The following is a 23,361-nucleotide window of genomic DNA, read 5'->3' as shown; positions in this document are numbered from 1 at the left end:
AAGGCAGAGGCACCCATCCTTCCCAGGCAGAACCCTATCGAAATGCAATCTGATTCCTACTTTCCACCTTAAGGATAATCAGGGAGATGATCAGATACAGCAGGAAGGAAAACCCTGAGGAGCTGGCAGGCAGAGTGAAACCAAGACAAATGTAACACCCACTGAATGCAACACCCACTGAATGCTCAGGCCCCTTTCTCTTGCCAAAAAGACATGCACCATTGAGGAAAATGGATTTTCTTATAATGTTATGTTAGCAATGTCAAAGCACGTTACCAGTAGCTGGCCTCAGACCAGCCCAGGGGGGCTAAAAGTCTCAGCCTAGCTCACAACAACCTCAAACTCCTGGGCTCAAGCGATCCTCCTGCCTCAGCCTCCCGAGTAGCTGGGACTATAGGAGCGAGCCACGACGCCCGGCTAATTTTTTGTTTCTATTTTTAGGTGACTGGCTAATTTTTTCTAGTTTTAGTAGAGATGGGGGTCTCGCTCTTGCTCAGGCTGGTCTCGAACTCCTGACCTCGAGCAATCCTCCCGCCTTGGCCTCCCGGAGTGCTAGGATTACAGGCGTGAGCCACAGCGCCCAGCCTTAATGTCATTTTTTAAAAACAATTGCAAACAGACTACATACTATTTGTGCTAATTAAGTGAATCTCTTTAAACACTAATTGTATAATAAACATCATATTAGGATCATTTACATGATTCACATCAAAATGATCATATCCTAAAACATATTCCTATTATTTATTTTTATTTTTTCAGACAGAGTCTCACCGTCGCCCCAGCTAGAGTGCAATAGCACAATCGCAGCTCACTGCAACTTCAAACTTCCAGGCTCAGGCTATTCTCCTGCCTCAGCCTCCAGAGTAGCTGGGAGTACCGGCATGAGCCACCACACCTGGCTAATTTTTTTTCTATTTTTTCATAGAGATGAGGTCTTGCTCTTGCTCAGACTGGTCTCTAACTCCTGACCTCAAGCAATCCTCCCTCCTCAGCTTCCCAGGGTGCTGGGATTACAGGTGTGAGCCATCTCACCCGGCCAACATATTCCTTTCAAAGGACAGATTTATCAATAAAATCTTACATATCTTTTAATACTCTGGTACAATACTTCTTCATATACTGCAGGAAAATTAATTGTAGACTTGGTCATCAGCTTAATAAAGGGTCCTTTTTCCATTAGTGTTGAAAGACAGACGTGACGGTTTCTTGATGCAGGGGCATTTGGTTTTGTTTATTTTATTTTAACTACATTTGTATTTTAAAAACAGATAACATTCACAAGAAAGAAAATTCAAAAGCTTTGAAAGTGAAAATTTTTCCTTCTCAGTTTTGTCTCTAGCTACCCATCCCTTCCCAAGAAACAGGCAACGTTACACGTTTTTCTGTAGCTTTCAAGATGTCCTTTCATGTGATTATAGAGGCTTAGAAAAACAAAACAAAACAAAACAAACAAACAAAAAAAAGATGTCCTATACATGTGTACGTAAATATAGATATGTTTGTTTTCTCTTTTTTTGCACGTTTGGTAGCATATTATATACGATTCTATATCTTATATTTTTCACTTACCAATAGATCTTAGCGATTACTCCAAATAGGTACCTAAAGAGCCCCCACATTATTTTATGGCTGCATAATTTTCTTTTGTAAAGATTAACAAAAATTTATTTAACCAATGTTCAGGGTTGCTTAAACTACCATCCAAAAACAGACTATAGTAGTTTTATATATTAAGTCCATAAAAGTCTTTTTTCTCCACTACTGAAGCAGTGCAAAAGTTCAAAGAGTACATTTAGAGCAAGGAAAAGATTAAGAATCAGTATACCCTTGATAGGAAATTATTTTTCCTTGTTCACTAAGAGGCATAGCTATAGACACTATAAACACATCTACTGAGTGAAGACCAGAAACATATAACAAACAGCTCAGACAAAAGCTACTCAAAGAAGTCAAACATGACACACACCTTCTCATTAATAACAGAAGACCAGTTTTCACTTAGATCAAAGCAAAAAAAAAAAAAAAAATTATATTCCTGACAGTTGAATCCTAAGCAAGGCTAGATTCCAAGTATTTGAAATTAGTCTACAAGAGAAAAATCTATGATTGATATTAAACATAGATTGGAAAATACATATACAGTTTAAATGTTACTCCCTCTTTGGAGAAAGCCACTTGCCTTCTGTGTCATAGGCACAAAGAGCGGAGGGCCAGGGCAAAAACACAAGGACTCTGCCTGCCTCCATGATGGTGTCAGGACAGCTTGCACCATGTCAGTTCTGCCACTCAAGGGACCAATGGACTTAGGATCATCTTCTGGAACCTGTGAGCTCATGGTGGAGCCTTCCTTCTCCTGAACTGTACCCAGCCCAGCACTGGGTATGAACTGCTGGGCAGAAAACAGCTGAAAGTGTACCAGGCTGGCAGAGGAGCACCATCAGTAGGGCCCAGACCAGTCTGCTAATCTGAGGCTGCTGTCATCCCAAGTCTTACACATATCCTCCCATTTATTAAGAAACTGCCTCAACCATGGTTCCACGTGGAAGGCCACTTAAAGACTTTGATCTTTAACATGGTGAAGTAATAGGAGCCAGGGTTGGCAGCAGTCTTCCTCCCAGTACATGCCTGAGTCCCAGGCTGGTCAGCAAAGGCCAATAAGAGCAAGGGCAACTGAGGCGTATCCCCACTGGGAGCAAGCTCAGGTCACCTGGTTTTGACTGCAAACAGTTCAAATTCCATGACTGACAATCACTCGTCAATTAATTTTTGGAATGGAAGCCTATACCATCCCAGCCCAAAGGCCACCTTTCAGGATCCTCCACCCAATGGCTTGGCTTGAGGTAGGTGGCCAGCAAACAAAGTTCTCCCCAGCCTTTCAGCTGCTACCATGACTCTCATCACAGACTGGATCAGGGGAGGAGAACAAATGTTCTCTTAAACAGTGACTCACCAGGAAGTCTGTTCATGTTGACACCTTGAGCCGAGAGTCCTATTCCCATGTACCTTCAAAAAAGCACACACAAAAATTTTTGGTTAGCAAATGATTATGCATCTTCCTTCTCAAATATTTCTTAGTAAGAGATGGAAAAATGAGAAAAGCAATGAATGTAGAGACTCTTTTAACATACTAGTGATTCTCAGAGAAACTTTACATTTTGATTTTCTAATAAAACACATCTTAATGCCTTATGCAGCTGGAGAAACAGAGGCTAGTGTGTGTATGTAACCATGAACCACTGGCATCAGTTTTGGAGGAAAGTATCACGAAATCATGGCTTCTAGTCCCTTGGCCTTCTGGCTCTAGCTAAGGCAGCAGAATCTTTTCCTAAGAAGTACCTAAAGTAGGCCGGGCGCGGTGGCTCACGCCTGTAATCCTAGCACTCTGGGAGGCCGAGGTGGGCGGATCGTTTGAGTTCAGGAGTTCGAGACCAGCCTGAGCAAGAGCGAGACCCCATCTCTACAAAAAATAGAAAGAAATGATCTGGACAGCTAAAATTATATATATAGAAAAAAAAAATTAGCCGGGCATGGTGGCGCATGCCTGTAGTCCCAGCTACTCGGGAGGCTGAGGCAGAAGGATTGCTTGAGCCCGGGAGTTTGAGGTTGCTGTGAGCTAGGCTGACGCCACGGCACTCTAGCCCGGGGAACACAGCGAGACTCTGTCTCAAAAAAAAAAAAATCCTAGGTAGTGCTTGGCAGAGCAATGAATGCAAGGTCAAACCCACAGTGACAAGCCACTCTGCAGCAAGGACCAGGACATCGAAAAAACAATCAGGCTGGACCTATACATGATCATCATTACCCTCCCCTAACACATTCACACTGACCTCCCAGACCATGCCAAGCCGGGGGTTGGTGATGCAGGAGACCTCGTAGACTCCCCAATCCTCCCATCCAGGTTCCTAAGCAACTAAGCTGTCACATCAAGGTGGGGCCCATGCTGCAGCAACTCTGTCAAACATGTCTTAGTGACACTCATGAGAAAGTAAGCCAGAAAAAGAAATGAACTTTTTCTTTGATCTAAATCAGGGATCCCCAACCTATGGTGAGTTGTATAATTATTTCACTATATATTACAATGTAATAATAATAGAAATAAAGTGCACAATAAATGTAATGCGCTTGATTCATCCTGAAACCATCCCCACACTCCCGGTCTGTGGAAAAGTTATCTTCCATGAAAACTGTCCCTGGTGCCAAAAGATTAGGGTCTGCTGGTCTAAATGTTTGTAGCATATAAAGAAATAGGTATTTCCCCAAGAACTAAGAAGTAACAGAAACAAGCCATCGCCTTCTAAGGGGAAGAAACCCACATGTGATGCCTGATGTTAACCACATATGAACATCAATAGGTAGCTGAGGTGCTCAGAATACTCAAACTACCAACTAAGAAGGCTGAGGTATAAACCTTATGGTTGCATCACAATGTGAATACACATTGAACTGTATACTTGAAAATGGTTAAAATGGTGAATTTGATGTTACGTATATTTTACCACAAGAGAATGTTTTTTTTAAAAAAAAAGCAATTACATGGGGTTGCCTTAATTTGCCCATTTCCAAATGGCTATACATCTATATTCTGATTGTCCCCTACTTTAAATCTGCAAGGAGCCTTGCCACCTACATTTCCCCATCTTGGACTATTTCCTCCCTCCCTGGCATGCTCCACACGCCCAGGTACTTGTTACCTAACTCCCAGGGTCCCCATGCCATAGTGCCCCTGCCCCTGCCAGTCCCTAACCTGTATCAGATGCCACTTTGCCTTTCTCTGGCTGGATTTTGGGGAGTAGCTACTACCACCCAAATAGAGGATCAGGCAGGAAGGGAAGGCTCTGACCTACCCACCTTCCTCTGAAACCAACTATTTTCATCATGCTGGGCAGGAGCCAGGAAAAGACACAGACCAATGGCCCTGACATCTTGGCCCACAGGACTTAGGGGAAAGGGAAGAGAAGGGAAAGGAACAAAGGAAAACGAACAGCACTTCAAAGACAGAATTCCACAGTTCAAAGGGAAGTTTTCTGCTTTGTTTTATTTTAAGCAGCATTTGGGACACAGAGTTGGATCCTTCAAGGTCAAAGATGTGGACCAGTACATCCTGTAGCTGGACAGAACTGCTCAGCCCTTCCCAGAAACACACAAACCACCTGCCACCTCCTGACAGAAGGGGCTAGCTTCAAGGACCATCAGGAGAGGCAATCTAAGCCTGCTGGCAGGATTCCCGTTAGATTAAAGTTTGCACATTTTCCCAGAAAAATAGCAGCCCAAATAACCAGCTTCCTGATTTTACATGGTAGAAGCTGCCAAAAGCTGGTCTCCATTCCCTTGATGCCTTAGCTCTGCAGTCCCCAACCCTTAGCCTGTTACCTGTTAGGGACTGGGCCATAGAGCTCTGCCACCCCCCACACCCCCACCCCGTGGAAAAATTATCTTCTATGAAGGCAGGCGAGTAAGCGAAGCTTCCCCAAGTGAGTGAAGCTTCCCCACTCCCCAGTGCTATCATCACTGCCTGAGCTCTGCCTCACTCTGCCCCCAACCACGCAGTGCCTTAGCTGACCAAGAAACAAACCATCCCAACTGCAGGCACCAATCCAACTAGCACAAGTGCAACATAGCCAGGGGTTTCCCTGACTTGGACACCAGCCACTCATCCCACCCTGTTCAGAGGGGCCTGGGCCTGTGCCCAACACATGTGGTCCCATCACCGGCATACAGTACAGACTTCCTGACACAAAGATAAGGGTCACTCTTGCAGTGACCAGGTATAACTCTTCCCGGGTGACCCTTGACCTCCCCTGTTTGTACTAGCTTTAAGTGGTCTAGGGTCACCCAGGAAGCGTACGTGCTCCAAACACCAGTTGCTTATGCCTCCCCATAGGAGAAGCCTCCTCTGTCTCCAGCAGCCAGCCCTCGATACCTTTCTACAGACTCTGCTTCACAGGGGGTGTGGGACTCACTAGTGGATGGCCCGAGGGCTCTATACAAACCGCTTTCTCAACTTGAGAATTTGAGTGGATGAGCTGAGGATAGAGAGGCCAGAAGAAGCCGACACCCACACATGGTAGGCACCATGCCACCTCCGGGTGTCAATGACACAGAGAACAGCCCCATAAGAGACCAAGCTGCCTACTCAAATGAGGTCAGAACAGAGTTAGAGGTCAAGGGGAATAAGCTTCAACTCCTCAAACACTGGGTGACATTAAGTTGTTTCCAAAAGTGTAAGGTTCTAAAACTACAAAAGGATACAGCTTTCTATCTTCTAGAAAGTCTTCATGCACTTTAAAGACTATCATCCAACCAATCTGAGATAAGCAAAGCAAGTAAAAGAGCTGTAAGGACACTGTGAACATGTTAAAAAACACTGAATTGTACACTCTAAATGGGTGAATTGCATAGCATGTTAAATTGCATCTCAGTAACACTCAACAAACTAGGAATAGAAGGAAACTACCTCAATACAATAAAGACCACATATGAAAAACTCACAGTTAACATCGTACTCAATGGTGAAAGACTGAAAGCCTTTCCTCTAAGATCAGAAACAAGAGACAAAGACGCTGCTTTCACCCCCCCCCTTTTTTTTTTAAATTTAAATAGAGACGGGGTCTCACTCTTGCTCAGGCTGGTCTCAAACTCCTAACCTCAAGCGATCCTCCCGCCTTGGCCTCCCCGAGTGCTAGGATTACAGGCGTGAGCCACGGAGCCCAGCCTGCTTTTACCACTTCTATTTAACATAGTATTGGAAGCACTAGCCAGAGTGATGAGACAAGAAAAAAGAAATAAAAAGTCTCCAAGTTAGAAAGGAGGAAGTAAAACTATCTCTGTTCACATATGACAAGATCCTATATATAGAAAACCCTAAAGATTCCACACAAAAATAACCTGTTGGGTAAAAACAGTTACCCTATCTCTCACCTCTCAGTAGTTATACATTAACAATGAATAAGCCAAAAAGGAAATTGAGAAAACAATTCCATTTCCAATAACATCAAAAAGAATAAAATACATAAAAATAAACTTAACCAAGGAGGCAAAAGATCTGCACACTGAAAACTGTAAAATGTTGCTGAGACCAGTCTGGGCAACATTGTGAGACTCCATCTCTACAAAAAATTAAAAATTAGTTGGGTGTGGTGGCGTGCACCTGTATGCCTAGCTACTTGGGAGGCTAATGCAGAAGAATTGCTTGAATCCAGGAGTTGGAGGTTGCATTCAGTGAGCTATGATTGTGCCAGTGCACTCTGGCCTGGGTGACAGAGCAAGACTCTGTCTCAAAAAAAAAAAAAAAAGCCAGGCACGGTGGCTCACCCTATCTCCAAAAAAAAAAAAAAGAAGTTGCTAAAAGAAAGACACAAGTAAATGGAAAGACATTCCCTGTTAATGGATTGGCAGACTTAATATCAAAAAGATGTCAATACTACCCAAAGTGATATACAGATTCAATGCCATCTCTATCAAAATCCCAATGATGTTTTTTGCAGAAATAGAAAAACCCATATAGAATCTCAAGGGACACTGAATAGCCAAAATAATCTTCAAAAACAAGAATAAAGTTGGAAGATTCACACTTCCTGATTTCAAAACTTACTGCAAAGCTATGGTAATCAAAGCAGTGTAGGAATGGCATACAAACAGACGTGTGTGGACCAAGGGAATAGAGATCACAGAAATACACCCTCACATGTATAGTCAACCAATTCTGACAAGGGTGCCAAGACCATTCAATGGGGAAATGACAGTTTTTCAACAAAGAGCACTGGGATATCTGGAAAACCACAAGCGAAAGAAATGAAGTGGGTCCCTTACCTTACCTTATATAGAAAAATTAACTCAAAATGGATCAGAGACCTAATCATAAGAGCTAAAACTGTAACTCCTAGAAGAAAACATAGGAGGAAAGCTTCATGACATTGGATTTGGCAATGATTTCTTGGATATGACATGGAAAGCTCAGGCAACCCAGATAAATCAGACTTTGTCAAAATTAAAACTTTTGTACATCAAAAGACACTATCAACACAGTGAAAAAGCTACCCAGGAAAGGGGAGAAAATATTTATAAATCATGTATCTGATAAAGGGTTCATATCCAGGATATACAAAGAACTCCTACAATTTAACAACAAAGAAACAACCCAATTTTAAAATGGGCAAAGTACTTGAATAGATGTTTCTCTAAAGGAGGTATACACATGGCTAATAAGCACATGAAAGATGGTCAACATCACTAACCAACAGAGAAATGCAGATCAAAACAAGATACCACTTCATACCCTTTAGGCTGCCAAGAATGAGACAACAAGGAAAGGGCATAATGAAAACCCCAAACCCAAACATGTTCTCCTGGATATAAACTGTAACACCTGTGCATCTAAGGAACAGGAAGAATGCCATTAGAAAGCCACTGACACTATCTCTCCTCTGTTGATTTCTACAGGCACTTGAAAATGAGTTTTTAGGAACTGCTGCTGGGTCCTTGTTAAAATTGAGTAATTCAGTAAAAATGGGTGTGATAAATTTCTCTTTATAGAGGCTCTGGCAGTCATTTATGCCTTCCACAAAAATCTCATGTCCTGTACCATGCTAGGGACACCAGGGTGGGGGTCTGGACACAGTCCCTGACCTCCAACAGTTCTAATATGAAGTTAGGGGCAAGTCAGAGAATTAGGGTACACTGACTTGAAGCGGGGGATTCCCTGAGGAAGTGATGGCTGAACCAAGACCTGGTAAAGGAGACAAGAAGAGAAAAAAGGAGCGTGTTCCATGAAGCAGCAGCAGAACACACAACGGCATAGAGGCAAGAAACCCGTCATGTGGTCGAGGAACCAAGAGTTTAGTGTGGCTGGGTTACAGTCTGGGGAGACCTAAAAAGAGGGGGAAACAGGGGCTGTGCATGCACAGCCAGCTTGCTAGCTTAAGGAGGGTGAACTCCATGGGAGGTAAATGGGAAGCCAAAGAAGAGGTTTAAAAAGGATGCAGCTGATCAAAAAGCCGGTATCTAGAAAATGGATTAAAGAGGCAAAACTGGACACTTCCAAAGTCATCCCAGTAGAAGATGACAGGGCTGGACAGGGACAGAACAGTGGGATAGAATGACGTGGAGAGAGCCAAGCGCTCTTTAGAACACAGTGACCGTACTGGGTGGGGGAGGGGCTAGAGAAGCCCAGAACACTGCCCAGCACAACCAGTCACCAAAGAAAGGTCAAGTCTCTGAGGCCCACTTGGAAACTGTGGAGCCAAAGTGCTCAGGCAGAGTCAGTAGCAGGCATTCTCCAGCTCTGCTCTGGCCCTGGCATTTATGCTGTGCACCAACATCTGAACAGGAAACATGACCTGCAAGGAGCAAATGTATCAGACAATCCCAGATTCAAATCTCACCTCCATCACTGAGTTCACCACGTGCCCACTGGCATGTCACACGGCCTCTCAGAGCCTGCCTCATCAGCTATTGCCATGAGTCCAGAGAGCCCTCGGTGAGGCCATTCAACAGGATCAAACAAAGGGGCACCCGGGCACAGTGCGGGGAAGGCTGGTGGTGGATGACTGTACAAGCCCACTCTGTCCATTAGTTCATGCACTGGACCCTCTTCCAGCATCGGAATCTGGTAAAGGAAAGTCGGCCATTTCTGAAGGCCTGGGTCTTGGGACATCTAAAACAAATGCCTGTTGGAGTGCAGTGGTATAGGCCCAGCTACTCAGAAGGCTGAGGTGGGAGGATTACTTGAGCCCAGGAGTTCAAGAACAACCTGGGCAACATAGCGAAACGCTTGTCTCTTAAAAAATTAACTAATTAATTAATTAAAAAATAAAATAAATGCGTGTTTACTTGAGACTGCCAAGGAGAAGCAGAGGTGGGCATTTATTATACTTCCTTGTTGGTAACGAGCCAGGGTATGCTAGCAACACTGACAGATACAGCCTGCTTTGGTCGTCCTGGGAGAGAGGGAGGCAACAGGGGCTCTCACTCCTCGAGCAGGTGACTGGAATAGACAAGGCAGCTTAGCTTCCAACACCTCACTTCTTAACCAGGCCTTTCTTTTCAGACAGAAGGATATAGCCAAGGAGCCAGGGTATTTATCCACAACATGAGTCACAGTAAGGTTAGAACCATCTGATTTACTCCTTTCTTCTACATGGCAGCAAAATGGAAAAGAAATACCACATGCCAGAGAGGTAAGTGTAAAGGGACAACAACAGACAAGCTCTTGGTGGCACTGAGGCCATGAGTTGGACTCAAACTTCTCAGTTTCTACCCTTCACTGTCAGAACCATGATGCGAGCTAGAGCTACAGGAGAGTCACTCTGGCCCCCATCTGGCTCCAGAGAGAAGAGGGCAGCAAGCAAGTGCTGCCTGGGCCAGGCGGAGTTGTGATGCACCAGAGAGGATCCACCAAAGGAGAAGCAACTGCACCTGGAAGTGGGCAGCAAAGGCCCTCGGTAGACCACACTCACTCACAAGTCCACCTAGAGGCCCTCTCACCATCCACTGCAGGCAGCGGGCGCTGGGAGGTCCATGCTGCCCTCCACCTACCCCTAAAACAGTCTGCTGAAACCCTGCAGAGATACAAGCACAGTCCAGTCCTCCTGGATTCCTTTTTCTCTTTGGTTTTCCAGATTTTCTACAATTAACGCAAATTAACTTTTATCATCATTGAAAAATCACTTTTTTTTTCTGTTAAGAAACAGGGTCTGGGGGGGGGGGGCAAGGGCAATATACGTAACCTAAACTTTTATACCCTCATAATATGCTGAAATAAAAAAAAAAAAAGAAAGAAAGAAACAGGGTCTCACCATCTGCTGGCCTTGAACTCCTGGGCTCAAGGGATCCTCCTACCTCAGCCTCCCGAGTAGCTGAGACTGTAGGCGTGTGCCATTATGCCCAGCTTAAAATTCACTTTAAAGAGGCAGCTGATGGCTGCATACTGAAGAGGTTGTTGGCTCTCACCCATCAGACCCTCCCTGGTGTCCCAGGGCAACATTTCAGCAATGGGGTAAACACTGCAAAACTTGGCTTTCATGGTCAGCTCAATTGGTCCATCCAGCTCCTTGAGCCTTGACAGGAGGACAGAGACTGCACTGGAAGACTACGCCTTCAGAAACAGCAAAAACAGACAAAATCCCTGCTAAGCAGAGGTGCTGAGGCCCCAGCTCACATGACACCTAGTGTGTCAGACTCTGCTGCAGTGAGACAGACTCAGCACAGCTCGAATCGACTAGAGCTTCTTCTGTGATCCAGGCAGGCCTGGTGGTGGACAGAGGACAGGCTGGACACAGTGGCTCACGCCTAATCCTAGCACTCTGAGAGGCCAAGGTGGGACAATCGCTTGAGCTCAGAGCAAGATACCGTCTTTATTAAAGATAGAAAAAATTAGCTGGGCGTGGTGGTGTGTGCCTGTAATCCCAGCTACTCGGGAGGCTGAGGCAGGAGGATGGCTTGAGCCCAGGAATTTGAGGTTGCTGTGAGCTAGCCTGACACCATGGCACTCTAGCCCAGGCAACAGAGTAAGACTATCTCAAAAAAAAAAAAAAAAAAAGAATCTTAGAAATCGGGGCCACTTTACTCTCACACCCCTCAGAAATGTACAAGGCCACACAAGGAGACCACCCCTTTGCTATACTCTCCCACCTAGTTCTGAGAGTGAGCTTGGAGCGCCCTACACAGGGAATCCCTTTGGCCCCAAGTCTGATATTCCCTTCCTGCCTTCCGAAGGGAAGCACTTGAGGAGTTTTAAGGTGACAGAAACACTTCACAACAGGGCTACAGAGATAACACCCCCAACTCTGAAAGACTGTTCTCAGACACTCCAGTCTAATTCAGGACTGTGAGTCTTGGATTTCAACTCACATCTCAGGTTCCCTATCAGAAGAGAGCTTGAACCAAAGGACTCCTAAGCTCCTTCCCAGCTCTGACCTCTTGGAGACTTCTATTCTTGGCAAAATAATGTCTGTGTATTGTTGCAAATGTGCTGTATGCAGATGCAAACCCGAGATAAGGCAGACCCTGAAACAGCAAGCAAAAGTCACCAAGAAGACATCAAAGGAGAAGGAAATTATAAACTAATACACCTTATGAATATAGATGTAAAATTCTCAACCAAAAAGTAGCAAACCAAATCCAACAACATATTAAAAGGGTTAGATACTATGACTAAGTGGGATTTATCCCAGAAAGGCAAAGGTGGTTCAACTTAAGAAAATCAATATAATAAACCATATTAGTAGAACGAAGGAAAAATACCCATGTGACTATCTCAATTGATGCAGCAAAAGCATTTGACAAAATGCCCTTTCATGACAAAACACTCACAATACTAGGAATAGAAGGGAACTTCCTCAATACAATAAAGGGTATTTGTGTAAAATCCACAGCTACTATCGTACATCTCATGGTGAAAGACCAAATGCTTTCCCACTAAGATCAGGAACAAGACAAGGATACATGCATTTACCAATGCTAGTCAACATGGTATTGAAAGTTCTAGCCAGAGCAATTAGATAAGAAAAAGAAATAAAAGACATCAAACAGGAAAAGGGTAAGTAGAACTATCTCTGTTTGCAGATGACATGATCCTATATATAAATAGAAAGTCTCAAATAATACACAGAAAGCTGGCAGGGCATGATTATTTATACCTGTAATCCTAACACTTTGGAAGGCCAAGGTGGGAGGATCACTTGACACCAGGAGTTCAAAACCAGCCTCAGCAACATAGAAAGACCCCATCTTCATAAAAAGAAAAAAAAATTAACCAGCGTGGTAGCACATGGCCGTAGTCTCAGTTCTTTAGGAGACTGAGGCAGAAGGATTACTTAAGCCCAGCAGTTTGAGGTTGCAGTGAGCTATTATGATGCCTCTAGCCTGGGCAAAAGAGTGAGACTCAAAAAACAAAAAAATACAGAAAGCTACTAGAGCTAATAAACAAATAATTCAGCAAAGTTGCAGGGTATAAGATCAACACACAAAAATTAGTTATAATTCTATACAATCTGAAAAGGAAATTAAGAAAGCAATTCCATTTACAATATCATCAAAAAGAATAAAATACTCAGGACTAAATTTAACCAAGGAGGCAAAAGACTAGTATAGTCATTCTCCCTTAACCATGGTTTCACTTTTCATAGTTTGTTACATGTAGTCAATTGCAGCCCAAAAATATTAAATAGAAAATTCTAGAAATAATTCATAAGTTTTAAATTACGTGCCATTCTGAGCAGTATGATGAAACCTCACACCGTCCTATTCAGGACATGAATCATCCCTTTGTCTCATGTATCCACGCTGTATATGCTATCCACCTGTTAACCATATAGGAAAAAACATAGTGTACAAAGGGGGCAGGTGCTATGCATGATTTCAGGCATCCACTGAGGGAGTTTTGGAATATATCACTCATGGACAAGTGGGGACTAGTATACAGTGAAAACTATAAAACATGGCTGAAAGAAATTAAAGAAGATGCAAACAAATGGAAAGACATTCCATGTTCATGGATTGGAAGACTTAATATTGTTAAGATAGCAATACTCTCCAAATCAATCTACAGATTCAATACAACCCCGACCAAAATTCCAAGGCCTTTTTTGCAGAAATTGAAAAGCCAATCCTCAAAATCATATGGACTTGCAAGGGACCCTGCATAGCTAAAACAATTTGAGAAAGAAGAAAGTTGGATGACTTCACAACTTACTAAAACTATAGTAATCAAAACAATGTGGGATTGGCATAAGGTAGACATACAGACTAATGAAATAGATTGTAACATTCAGAAATAACCCCATATATCTATAGTCAAATTACTTTCAACAAGGGTGCCAAGTCCATTCAATGGAGGAAGAATAGTCTCTTCAACAAATGGTGCTGTACCAACTGGATTTCCACATGCAAAAGAAAGAAGGTGGACCCCAATCTCATAGCATATGTAAAAATTAACTCAAAATGGATCAATGATCTAAATATAAGGGATAAAACTATAAAATTCTTAGAAGAAAGCATAAGGGTAAATCTTCATGATCTTGGATTTGGCAATGGATCTAGATATGATATAAAAAGCATGAATAACAAAAGAAAAAAATAGATAAATTGGATTTCATTAATATTAAAACTTTTGTGCATCAAAAGACATCATCAAGAAAGTAAAAAGGCCAAGTGTAGTGGCTCATGCCTGTAATCCCAGCACTTTGGGAGGCAGAGGTGGGAAGATCACTTGAGCTCAGGAGTTCGAAACCAGGCTGAGCAAGAGTGAGATCACATCTCTACTAAAAATAGGAAATAATTTGCTGCTCATGGTGGTGCACGCCTATAGTCCCAGCTACTTGGGAGGCTGAGGCAGGAGAATTGCTCGAGCCCAGGAGTTTGAGGTTGCAGTGAGCTATGATGATGCCACTGCACTCCAGCCAGGGTGACAGAGTGAGACTCTGTCTGAAAAAAAAAAAAAAAAAAAAGAAAGAAAGAAATAACAAGTGTTTGGCAAGGATGTAGAGAAAATTGGAGCCTACATACATTGCTGATAGGTATACAAAATGGTGCAGCCACTGTGGTAAACAGTTTGGTGGTTCCCCAAAAAGTTAAACAGAATTATCATATGACCCAGCAATTCCACTTTTTGGTGAACATCCAAAAGAACTGAAAAGAGTGACTCAAATAGTATGTATACCAATGTTCATAGAGGCATTATTCACCAAAAGTACCATTATCTACCAAAAAGTAGAAACAACCCAAGTGTCCATCAACAAATGAATGGATAAATAAAATATGGTATATGTAAACACAATGGAATATTATTCAGCCAACAGAAGGAATGAAGTTTCAATACACGCCACAACATAGATAAACCTGGAAAACATTATGACATGTGAAATAAATCAGACACAAAAGGACATAGGATTCCACTTACACGAACTATCTAAAATAGGCAAATTCATAGAGACAGAAAGTAGATTAGAGGTCACTGGGGCTGGGAAGAAGGAGAAATGGAGAGTTATTGCATAATGGGTACAGAGTTTCTGTTTGGGGTGTTGGAAAAGTTTTGGAAATAGTGGTGATGGTTGCACAACATTGTGAATGATGAGTGTACACTTACTGTACGCTGAATTGTACACTTAAAATGGATAAAATGGAATATTTTATGTTATATATATTTTACCACATACACACAGAGACACCAAGAACACCGCTATGGCTCTGCATGCCAGCTTGAGCCTTATCTGGCTTTCCAGAGGAGATAAGGAGGGCCCTGGCACAGAACTCAATAGAAAGCATCAGAGTATTCTAGCCTTACATCAGGGCCAGATGTCCCTCAGTGCTAGCACAGAGTAAATGACAAGAGTGAAGAACACATACCCAGCTCTCTTCACTTTTACCAATTTCTTCTTAGACAGAGGTAGATTTTATGAGCTAGCAAGCCTATGGAGACTTCTTGTTTAGAGACAAGGTCTCGCTCTGTCACCCAGGCTGGAGTGCAGTGGCCCCATCAATCATAGCTCACTGTAACCTCAAATTCCTGGGCTCAAGCTACCCTCTTGCCTCAGCTTTCGGAGTACTTGGGACTACAGGTATGTGCCACCATACCCAGCTAATTTTTTTTTTTTTTTTTAAGAGACAAGGTCTTGCTATGCTGCCCAGGCTGGTCTCGAATTCTTGGCCTCAAGTGATTCTCCAGCCTCAGCCTCTCCCAAAGTGCTGGGATTATAGGTGTGAGCCACTGTGCCTGGCCTATGGGCACTTTTAATGACTGTTGCATAAGGTACCTGAACCAATGACTACAAGACTCAAACATGTTAATTAAAGCTCCATCAATGGAATGTCACCAGACTCACAGAGCCCTGCAGGGAAGTGACAAAGAGACACAGAACAGACAAAGTTCTCAGCCTCAGGGCTGAGATAGCCCACCACATAGCTATATTGGGGGTTGCAGGAAGGTACCATCTCTGCTGCCCACACTCAGGTTAAAGGGCCAGTCATCAATGCCTCCCATCCTAGACCTCCCAGAATCTCATCTGACAGTTTCATCTTGACATCTAACACCTTACCCACAGCTCAGAAGGCTGGCAATCTTGTTCTTTATCAGCATCTGCCCCAGATAAAGACATCAATAGCCTCTATAACAGAGGGGATCTCTGGTACCATTGTTACAAAATGGTCCCTGGAAGACGGTCCAGGAAAAACACCAACTGACATTTAGGTGAAATGAGGGCTAATAATCAGGGCCAGGGATTTTATTTCATAGTGTGATGGGCCCACTCAAAGCCACAGTCCATCATGACACTGGCTGCTATGTGTTAGCTGCCCCTCTGCCAGGAAGCAATGCAGTCATCCACCGAGCACAATTCCATGCAAGCCTCCCACTGACAGGAGGGGCATTACAGAGATGAGTGGACCAGGCCCCAGCATTATCCAAGAAAGAATACGCCAGAAAGTAAAGGGGCCTCAAGTCAGAATGTGCTCATATGGAAAAAGGTGGTTCTGAGCATGGGTCAGGAGATCTTCATGTGCCCACTGTCACCAGCACTATCTAAGCACCCAGAGAGCCCACCAGATAAGGACAGAACAACCCCTATGGGTAGCCCTAGGCAGGTTACTCACATACCCTGGGCTCTGAGCTCCTTCTCTAAAGCACTGACAGAGTCGCAAGTACCAAACCTTGATTTTTCAGAGCCTGCCGCATTCAAAAACCAAATGTACCGAGTATAGTGGCTCACATCTATAACCCCAGCAATTTAGGAGGTGAAGGCGGGAGGATGGTTTAAGGCCAGAAGATCAAGACCAGCCTGGGCAACATAACGGGACCCTGTCTCAACAAAAAAAATTTTTTAATTAGCCAGGCATAGTGGTATGTGTCTGTAGTCCTAGCTACTTGGGAGACTGAGGTGGGAGGATCGCCTGAGCCCAGGTGTTCAAGGTTCCAACCTGGGCAGCAGAGCAAGACCCTATCTCTAACTAACAAACAAACAAAAAAACAAATGCAATGCACTACCCTTAACTGGAGAGGATAGCTGTTGGCACCCAGCTTAATGTGAGTGTTCCTACTAGACCTCACATCCGGTAGGCTCTGGGCCCTAATCTCTACTTTTCTGGCACTGGGTAATTACAAAGCTGGAACACAGCTGTGTGTGGACATGACCAATGCCCTTAGGTACTTACCGTTAACTCTCTAGTTACAGGTGTTCATCCAGAAATTGGCCTTGAGTTTGCTGGTTTGTAATGTTTTACCTAGTGTCTTTCGTTATTTTCAGCTAGGGATCTTATTTAAGCAACCCAGCCCACCACTACATGGAAATGCTAAGTCCTAATGATTTTGTAAGCAATGACTTTGTAAGCAAAGTCCATGTATTAAACCCCTTTCTACTTGAAATATCTGGTTTCTGTTTTCTGCACTTGCCTCTACTGGTCCAATGTACATACTGGCAATAAACCTGCATTTGTTAAAACCTACATCTCTCTATCCCTCTGCTATCTATTTTTAAAATGTACACTATGTCAGGTATTGAAAGGTCCTATGTATTCTTTTAAAGTTAAAAAAACGATAGTTAAAATAACAATATATTTTGATTGCAAAAAAGCAAATATAACTACTAATAAATTCCTGGCAAAACAGTTATTAAAACAGAGCATTCATTAAAAAACAGTCAATTCAGACAATGAGTTGCCAATTTCATACACATGGCTTTGTAATAACCAGTTCCACTCAGCAAACCATCCCCTTTGCTTCTTTCCTCTTGGGTCAGTTCTGCCTTGGAACTGTCCTTTAAAAGAGACAAGCTGAGCCCTTGCACCATCTGGGCACAGCTACCCTTCTCCTCTATCCAGTTCTCATCTTCCAACCACATCTGCCCTGAGGGCTGGTAAGTTTCATCTCATGATGAAACTGACCAAAAAATTACTGCCTGGAGTGCTGTGCATTGAGAAAACTGGACAAAAAGGAGTGCTACTGTCAATCAGTAATGTTGGCATGCAAGCTGAGGGTGTTCTGGGGGTATCTGAGCCTAGACACTTGCCATCCCAGACCTAAACTAAACTTCCCTGAAAGCACAAGCCCACTCGAAGTCCAAGAGGGAGGAAAGGAGGAGCAGCGTAAGAGGGGTGCCAGGGGCTTCCCCAGCCCCTGCCCCACTTCCTACACAGTCCAGAGCATTTTGTTCTGTCCTCTTCATGACAGATGCAATGGGCTCTGTCTGTTCCACCACCAAGTCACAACACTAATGACCCTAAACCTACAAAAACCTTTTATGTGGATTTTGAACTGAATTTCTGGAGAGGCAGAGGGGTATCCTCACATTCAGACACAGCTATCCATCTCTCTCCCCGTGGTGAGTCTCTTCTTTCCAAATTGACCCCTGATCACACAGATCCACTCTGGTCCCTTTATTCCTTCCCAATGGCCCCAGAATAGGAATGGCACATGGCGCCTGTCACATGGAGCTGCTAAGTTCATCTTGCACTTGAGCCTGATGAGCTCCTGCTTCCCTTCTACCAGGGAATCTCCCTTATGTGGTGACCCACCTAGGGGAGGACTAAACATTCCAGAATATGAAAACACAATAGGGCGGGCGGGGTTGTGTGTGTAAAATAAATTCTCAGAATTTTTCTAGAATGATCCTTGATTAAGGAAGGCCCCTCAGCTGGCCGCGGTGGCTCATGCCTGTAATCCTAGCACTCTGGGAGGCCAAGGTGGGAGGATATCTCGAGGTCAGGAGTTTGAGACCAGCCTGAGCAAGAACAAGACCCTGTCTCTACTACAAATAGAAAGAAATTACCTGGACAACTAAAAATATATAGAAAAAATTAGCTAGGTGTGGTGGCACATGCCTGTAGGCCCAGCTACTTGGGAGGATGAGGCAGGACGGGGAGGACGATTGCTTGAGCCCAGGAGTTTGAGGTTGCTGTGAGCTAGGCTGATGCCACGACACTCTAGTCTGGGCAACAGAGCAAGACTGTCTCAAAAAAGAAAAAGGAAGGCCCCAGCTCTCAAGAAGGCAGCCACACTCCGCACTCTCAGCTCACAGTTGGAGCCTGGGTGGCAAAATACAGTAAGTGAACAGCGAGGTCCTACCAAAAAATGGCCACCATGTGGACTCCAGTTCTCTCATCTTGTGCTGGAGCTACACCCCAGTGTGCCCAACTAGACCAGCGCTTTAACCCCCAACATACGTAAGCAATACAACACCGCAAGATGCTCCAGAACCCAAATATTCCATGTCTCCAGAAATAGTGCAATGTGTCACCTGAGCAGAGACACAGTCCAAAGCTTAGCACATGCCTGTGAGGCCATCAGCTCCAAGAAGCAGTCAGAGAGAACAGGGCACAGCCACTGCCTGTACCTGCCTTGGGCAAAGACAGCACCTAATTCTCAAGGCAGGCAGGAAAAGGCCTTCCCCAGGTCCACATATGAGCACCAAACTTCTCAGCACTATACAGTGCACTTAAACTGGAATGAGGGGGACCCAGGGTGAGAGGCCAGCTATAGGTTGTCTCTAGGCTAGAAGGGCCTGGGCTTGGGTGGCTCTCCAGACCAGGAATGTAGCAGACGAGATCTTAATAAACTGAGTAGCTCTCTGGATCTCCGTGGAAAATGACTTTGGGTGATTCTGACTTATGACAGGGAGATGCTTGTGCATAAAATGTGGGACAGTATTGTCTTTCAGACAGGAATTGGCAAAACCAAAATACCAGAGAACTCCAGCACAAGCAGCGTCCTTTCACCCCTGAGAAGCCTTGCTGGCTACCAGTCTTCAACACCCCGTCTTGCATCCCACCATACTGGACAAAGGCCAGCCAAGAGAGAGAAAAGACAACTGCTGTGAGAAAACTATGTCAGAACCAAGGACTTAAAGCCACTGGTCCACAGCAGACAGGGCTCTCAGCCAGAAGTGCCTGGCTAACCCAGACCAGCAGGGTCTCTTCTTCCCAATCCACTCTTACCCGCCTCGGTGCTATTGCCGGCAAGATAAAGCCCACACTCCTTGGCCACAGCACACAAGGTATATACCCCTCTCGCCCCTGCGTACCTCATGCTCCGTATCCCACATCTTTTCATGCACTGTTTCTTCTGTCTGCAGCATCTGCTTCCCACTTTGTTCCCCTGGAACACTCTACCTCTTCTTTCCAGAGTCAGCATCATCACCTCTCTATGAAGCTTTCCCCAAACCCTGAGGTACAGCAGGAAGTCTATCCTCCAGGCCACTCCTGAATAGGACACACACCACGGACTGACCCTTTTGACACCACCTGTGAGGCCTCTCTAGGCAGCCCTCATGCCTGTGCTCCTGGGGCCCAGGCCTGGGACAAAATAATGGGTGCTATGCCCTGGTGTGCGGAATGAATGGATGAGTGCACTATGGCCTGGCCAAAGGAAGTCAGCTGCAGGAGCAAGCGAAAGCTGGCTGGCTGTGGCCAGAGACCTCTGCTTAGTGCCAGACTCCAAGCACCAGCTGTAGAGGAGGACATCCTCACCCTCAACACACCACCATTCAGTGCTCTTGCCCAGGCTCACTGCTCTTGGGTAGAGCCACCCATCACATGTCAGGAGGCCTCTGCTGCTGGGATGATGTTACAGTCTATTTTGAGGGTCACACTGGAGCATCTGTCAGCCTGGCTAGCCACACCCTCCATGTGTCATCACTAAAAGTCAGGACACCCAAAAGTCCATGAACTCTGCCTGAGAAAGTTGCTCCCATCCCAGGCACCCTCAGTGTCAAGGCCTCTTTGGCTTCCTGGAAAGATGAACCTGGGTGCCCCTTATCTCCTGGCACCACTGGCAGTGTACTGATGCCTCCTCGCCCCACCAGACCTGCTCCCAGAGTTTACAGCTCTGGTGACTTGGCAAAATGCAGCTGAAGCCCATCAGTCTGTGCCAAACTCTTAGGTCAAACACAGCCCCTCTTTCTCCATACCTCTCTCTTACATTTGTGGAGTGCCCAGAAAGCCCAGCACCCTGATGTCAAACTAGTATACTGATGAGATTCATAGGTCCAACAGGTCTCGCCTGCTAGGGAACTCCTACTTATCTTTCACAACTGTGTCCAGGCTCTGCCTCCTCCTGCAGAGGGCCTTTTAGTCCGCTCTCTACTGAGTAGGCCACAGGCTCCCTGAGGAGAAGGCTGACCTGCACTGACTTTACCTCTGTTCTCCCTGCACCCAGCATAGGGCCTGGCATATAGTAGGTATTAATAAATAAGCTATGAACCCTCGAAATGAAACCTTTGTGATTAAAATAGATTAGTGTGTTCCTCTACAAAAGATGTTGTCAGAACGAAGGCCTTTCTGAAGAACAATGATATCAACAACTAGGTTTATAAATACCTTTAACAAAGGAGGTGTACTCAAATCTACAGAAAAACGAGTTTAGAGATTCAATGGAACAGAAAGTTCATCAAACCCAGCCCAGAGCATGCCACATTTCTCTGGCCTCACACAACACTCCACACTTTTCAGCTCTGTCCCCTAACCCTGCGATCCCATAACAATCCGACAAGATGTTGCTTTACTCTACCCAGGGAAGGAATGCAATAGCAGCCACAATGGGGAAAGCCAATAGCAGCATGGACACATATGTCTGGGATCAGGCGAGGACGTCTGGTGAGTTAGGCTACTACATTGCACACCCTAAGCCCTGCAGCCAAAGGGACTCAGGGCTCACCCACAAAATCATCTGCTCTAGCCACTTTCCAGAGATGCCATGAGGATCAAACTGTACAACACAAGAGAGCCACACAATATAGCTTGGGTTATGGACTAACCCAGGAATAGAACTATGCCTCCAAAGTCAACGGGAACGAGGAAACAAGCCAGTCAACATCTGCCTATCCCTCTAATTGCCCTTGGCCTCCTCAAAACCACACCTGGCCCATACCAACATCTGCCTGCACCCCAGCCATGAGAATCAGGGATTCCATAAAGAGATCATGGGGGCCATTCATACGCTTACTACCTGACAGTGGTCAACTGAAGCAGGCCACCACAGGCATACACAAACTGGGAACTTTTTAAAACTGAGGTTTCAATAAGCTCAATTGCTACCTTTACCACATGTAAAATGCTGGGAATAGATGCCAACTTTTCTTTAGACTTGCCGGCTACAATAAAGCAATATAACATGACACTGGTCCTTTTCCAGCAAGATCCACTTCAAACTGAAATGTCAAAAGCCAACTGAAGCAATCCAGGTCTCTAAGTTCAAACATTCCCCTTCTGAAAAGTTGTGATCTCCTCTCACCAGCTCAGCTGCTATCTCTGATAAGGAATACAGAGAATACAATTCATTTTCCTCCTCACAAGCTTAAGACATGCCGCTCAGTTTCTTTGGCAATATGAGAGCCCACCCCAACATTTTAGTCAACACTATTTTTGAAGTGTTTAAAAGGCCATTCTCATTCACACTAGTTCAAGCACATTATATATATGTGCTTCTATCAGGCCAGGCATGTAATCCCAGCATGTTCGGAGGCCGAGATGAGAGGATTGCCTGAGGCCAGGAGTTCAAGACCAGCCCAGGCAACATAGAGAGACCCCCATCCCTAAAAAAAAGAATTTTTTTTTAAATTAGCTAGGCAGCTGGCATGTTCCCATAGTCCTAGCAACTTGGAAGGCTGAGAGGGAAGGATTGCTTGAGCCCAGGAGTTCAAGGCTGTAGTGAGCTATGATCATGCACTGCACTGCACCCTGGGCAACAGATCAAGACCCTATCTAGATGGGGATAAAAGTGAAAGATGCACTAGCTTTCCATGATCAGAATTACAGAATCATAGAATTCTGGGGTTAAGGAAGCTTAGATGCTGGCCTAGCTCCCCATAGTACAGATGAGGAGACTGAAGCCTCAAGATCTACCCAAGACCACAGAGCCCTCCCAGGCAGAGAAATTACAATGTCACTGAGGAAGCTGGCAAGGCTCTGACTCTGGCAGTCTTGCCCCCAGAACAGTATGTTGGCCAGGCATTTTGTGTGCACCACAAGGGGGGACAGTCCCTAGGAGAGAGGAAGTACTCTGAATGTTCAGGAACACACACTCAGGGTTGGCACGAAGGTCACTGGTGAGGTTGGCAAACTTCCCACACCAAACCTAAGGTCTGATGAGGAAAGCCTTTCCAAGGCAGCTGCAATCATGTTATTTCATAACTTAAACACCTGCTTCGTTACAATCACTGGAAAAAGGGAAGACTGGGAGAAGAAGAGAAAGAAAAATGAAAAATCTCCCCTATGATTTCCTGTGTCTGCTTAGATCACTCTAAAATAGGGAGTCTCCCTAATGCTGACTTTAATAAGGACCTTCCTAAAGCTGGTCCAACTAGTGTTCAAGTCCCTGGACTGAAAAACAAGTTTATGAGCACTAAGGTCACCTGATTCTAACCGTGAGTATGCTGT

The 23,361-nt window shown here is 44.7% G+C and overlaps 1 protein-coding gene across 3 annotated transcripts in view; it reads right to left on the bottom strand.

Annotated features, from left to right (window-relative positions):
* The window catches only part of RANBP10 (RAN binding protein 10), a 58,608-nt gene that overhangs the window by 33,637 nt on the left and 1,610 nt on the right, over positions 1-23,361 (bottom strand). For all 3 annotated transcript variants that reach the window (XM_069456560.1, XM_069456558.1, XM_069456559.1), the window contains exon 3: positions 2,954-3,006. In XM_069456560.1, the coding sequence (XP_069312661.1) occupies positions 2,954-3,006 (53 nt within the window). The remainder of the gene's footprint in view (positions 1-2,953; positions 3,007-23,361) is intronic.

The sequence above is a fragment of the Eulemur rufifrons genome, chromosome 23 (genome assembly GCF_041146395.1).
Source record: "Eulemur rufifrons isolate Redbay chromosome 23, OSU_ERuf_1, whole genome shotgun sequence".
Classification (NCBI taxonomy): domain Eukaryota; kingdom Metazoa; phylum Chordata; class Mammalia; order Primates; family Lemuridae; genus Eulemur; species Eulemur rufifrons.
Note: the sequence above shows the minus strand (reverse complement) of the source record. Positions and strands in the feature narration are given on the sequence as shown.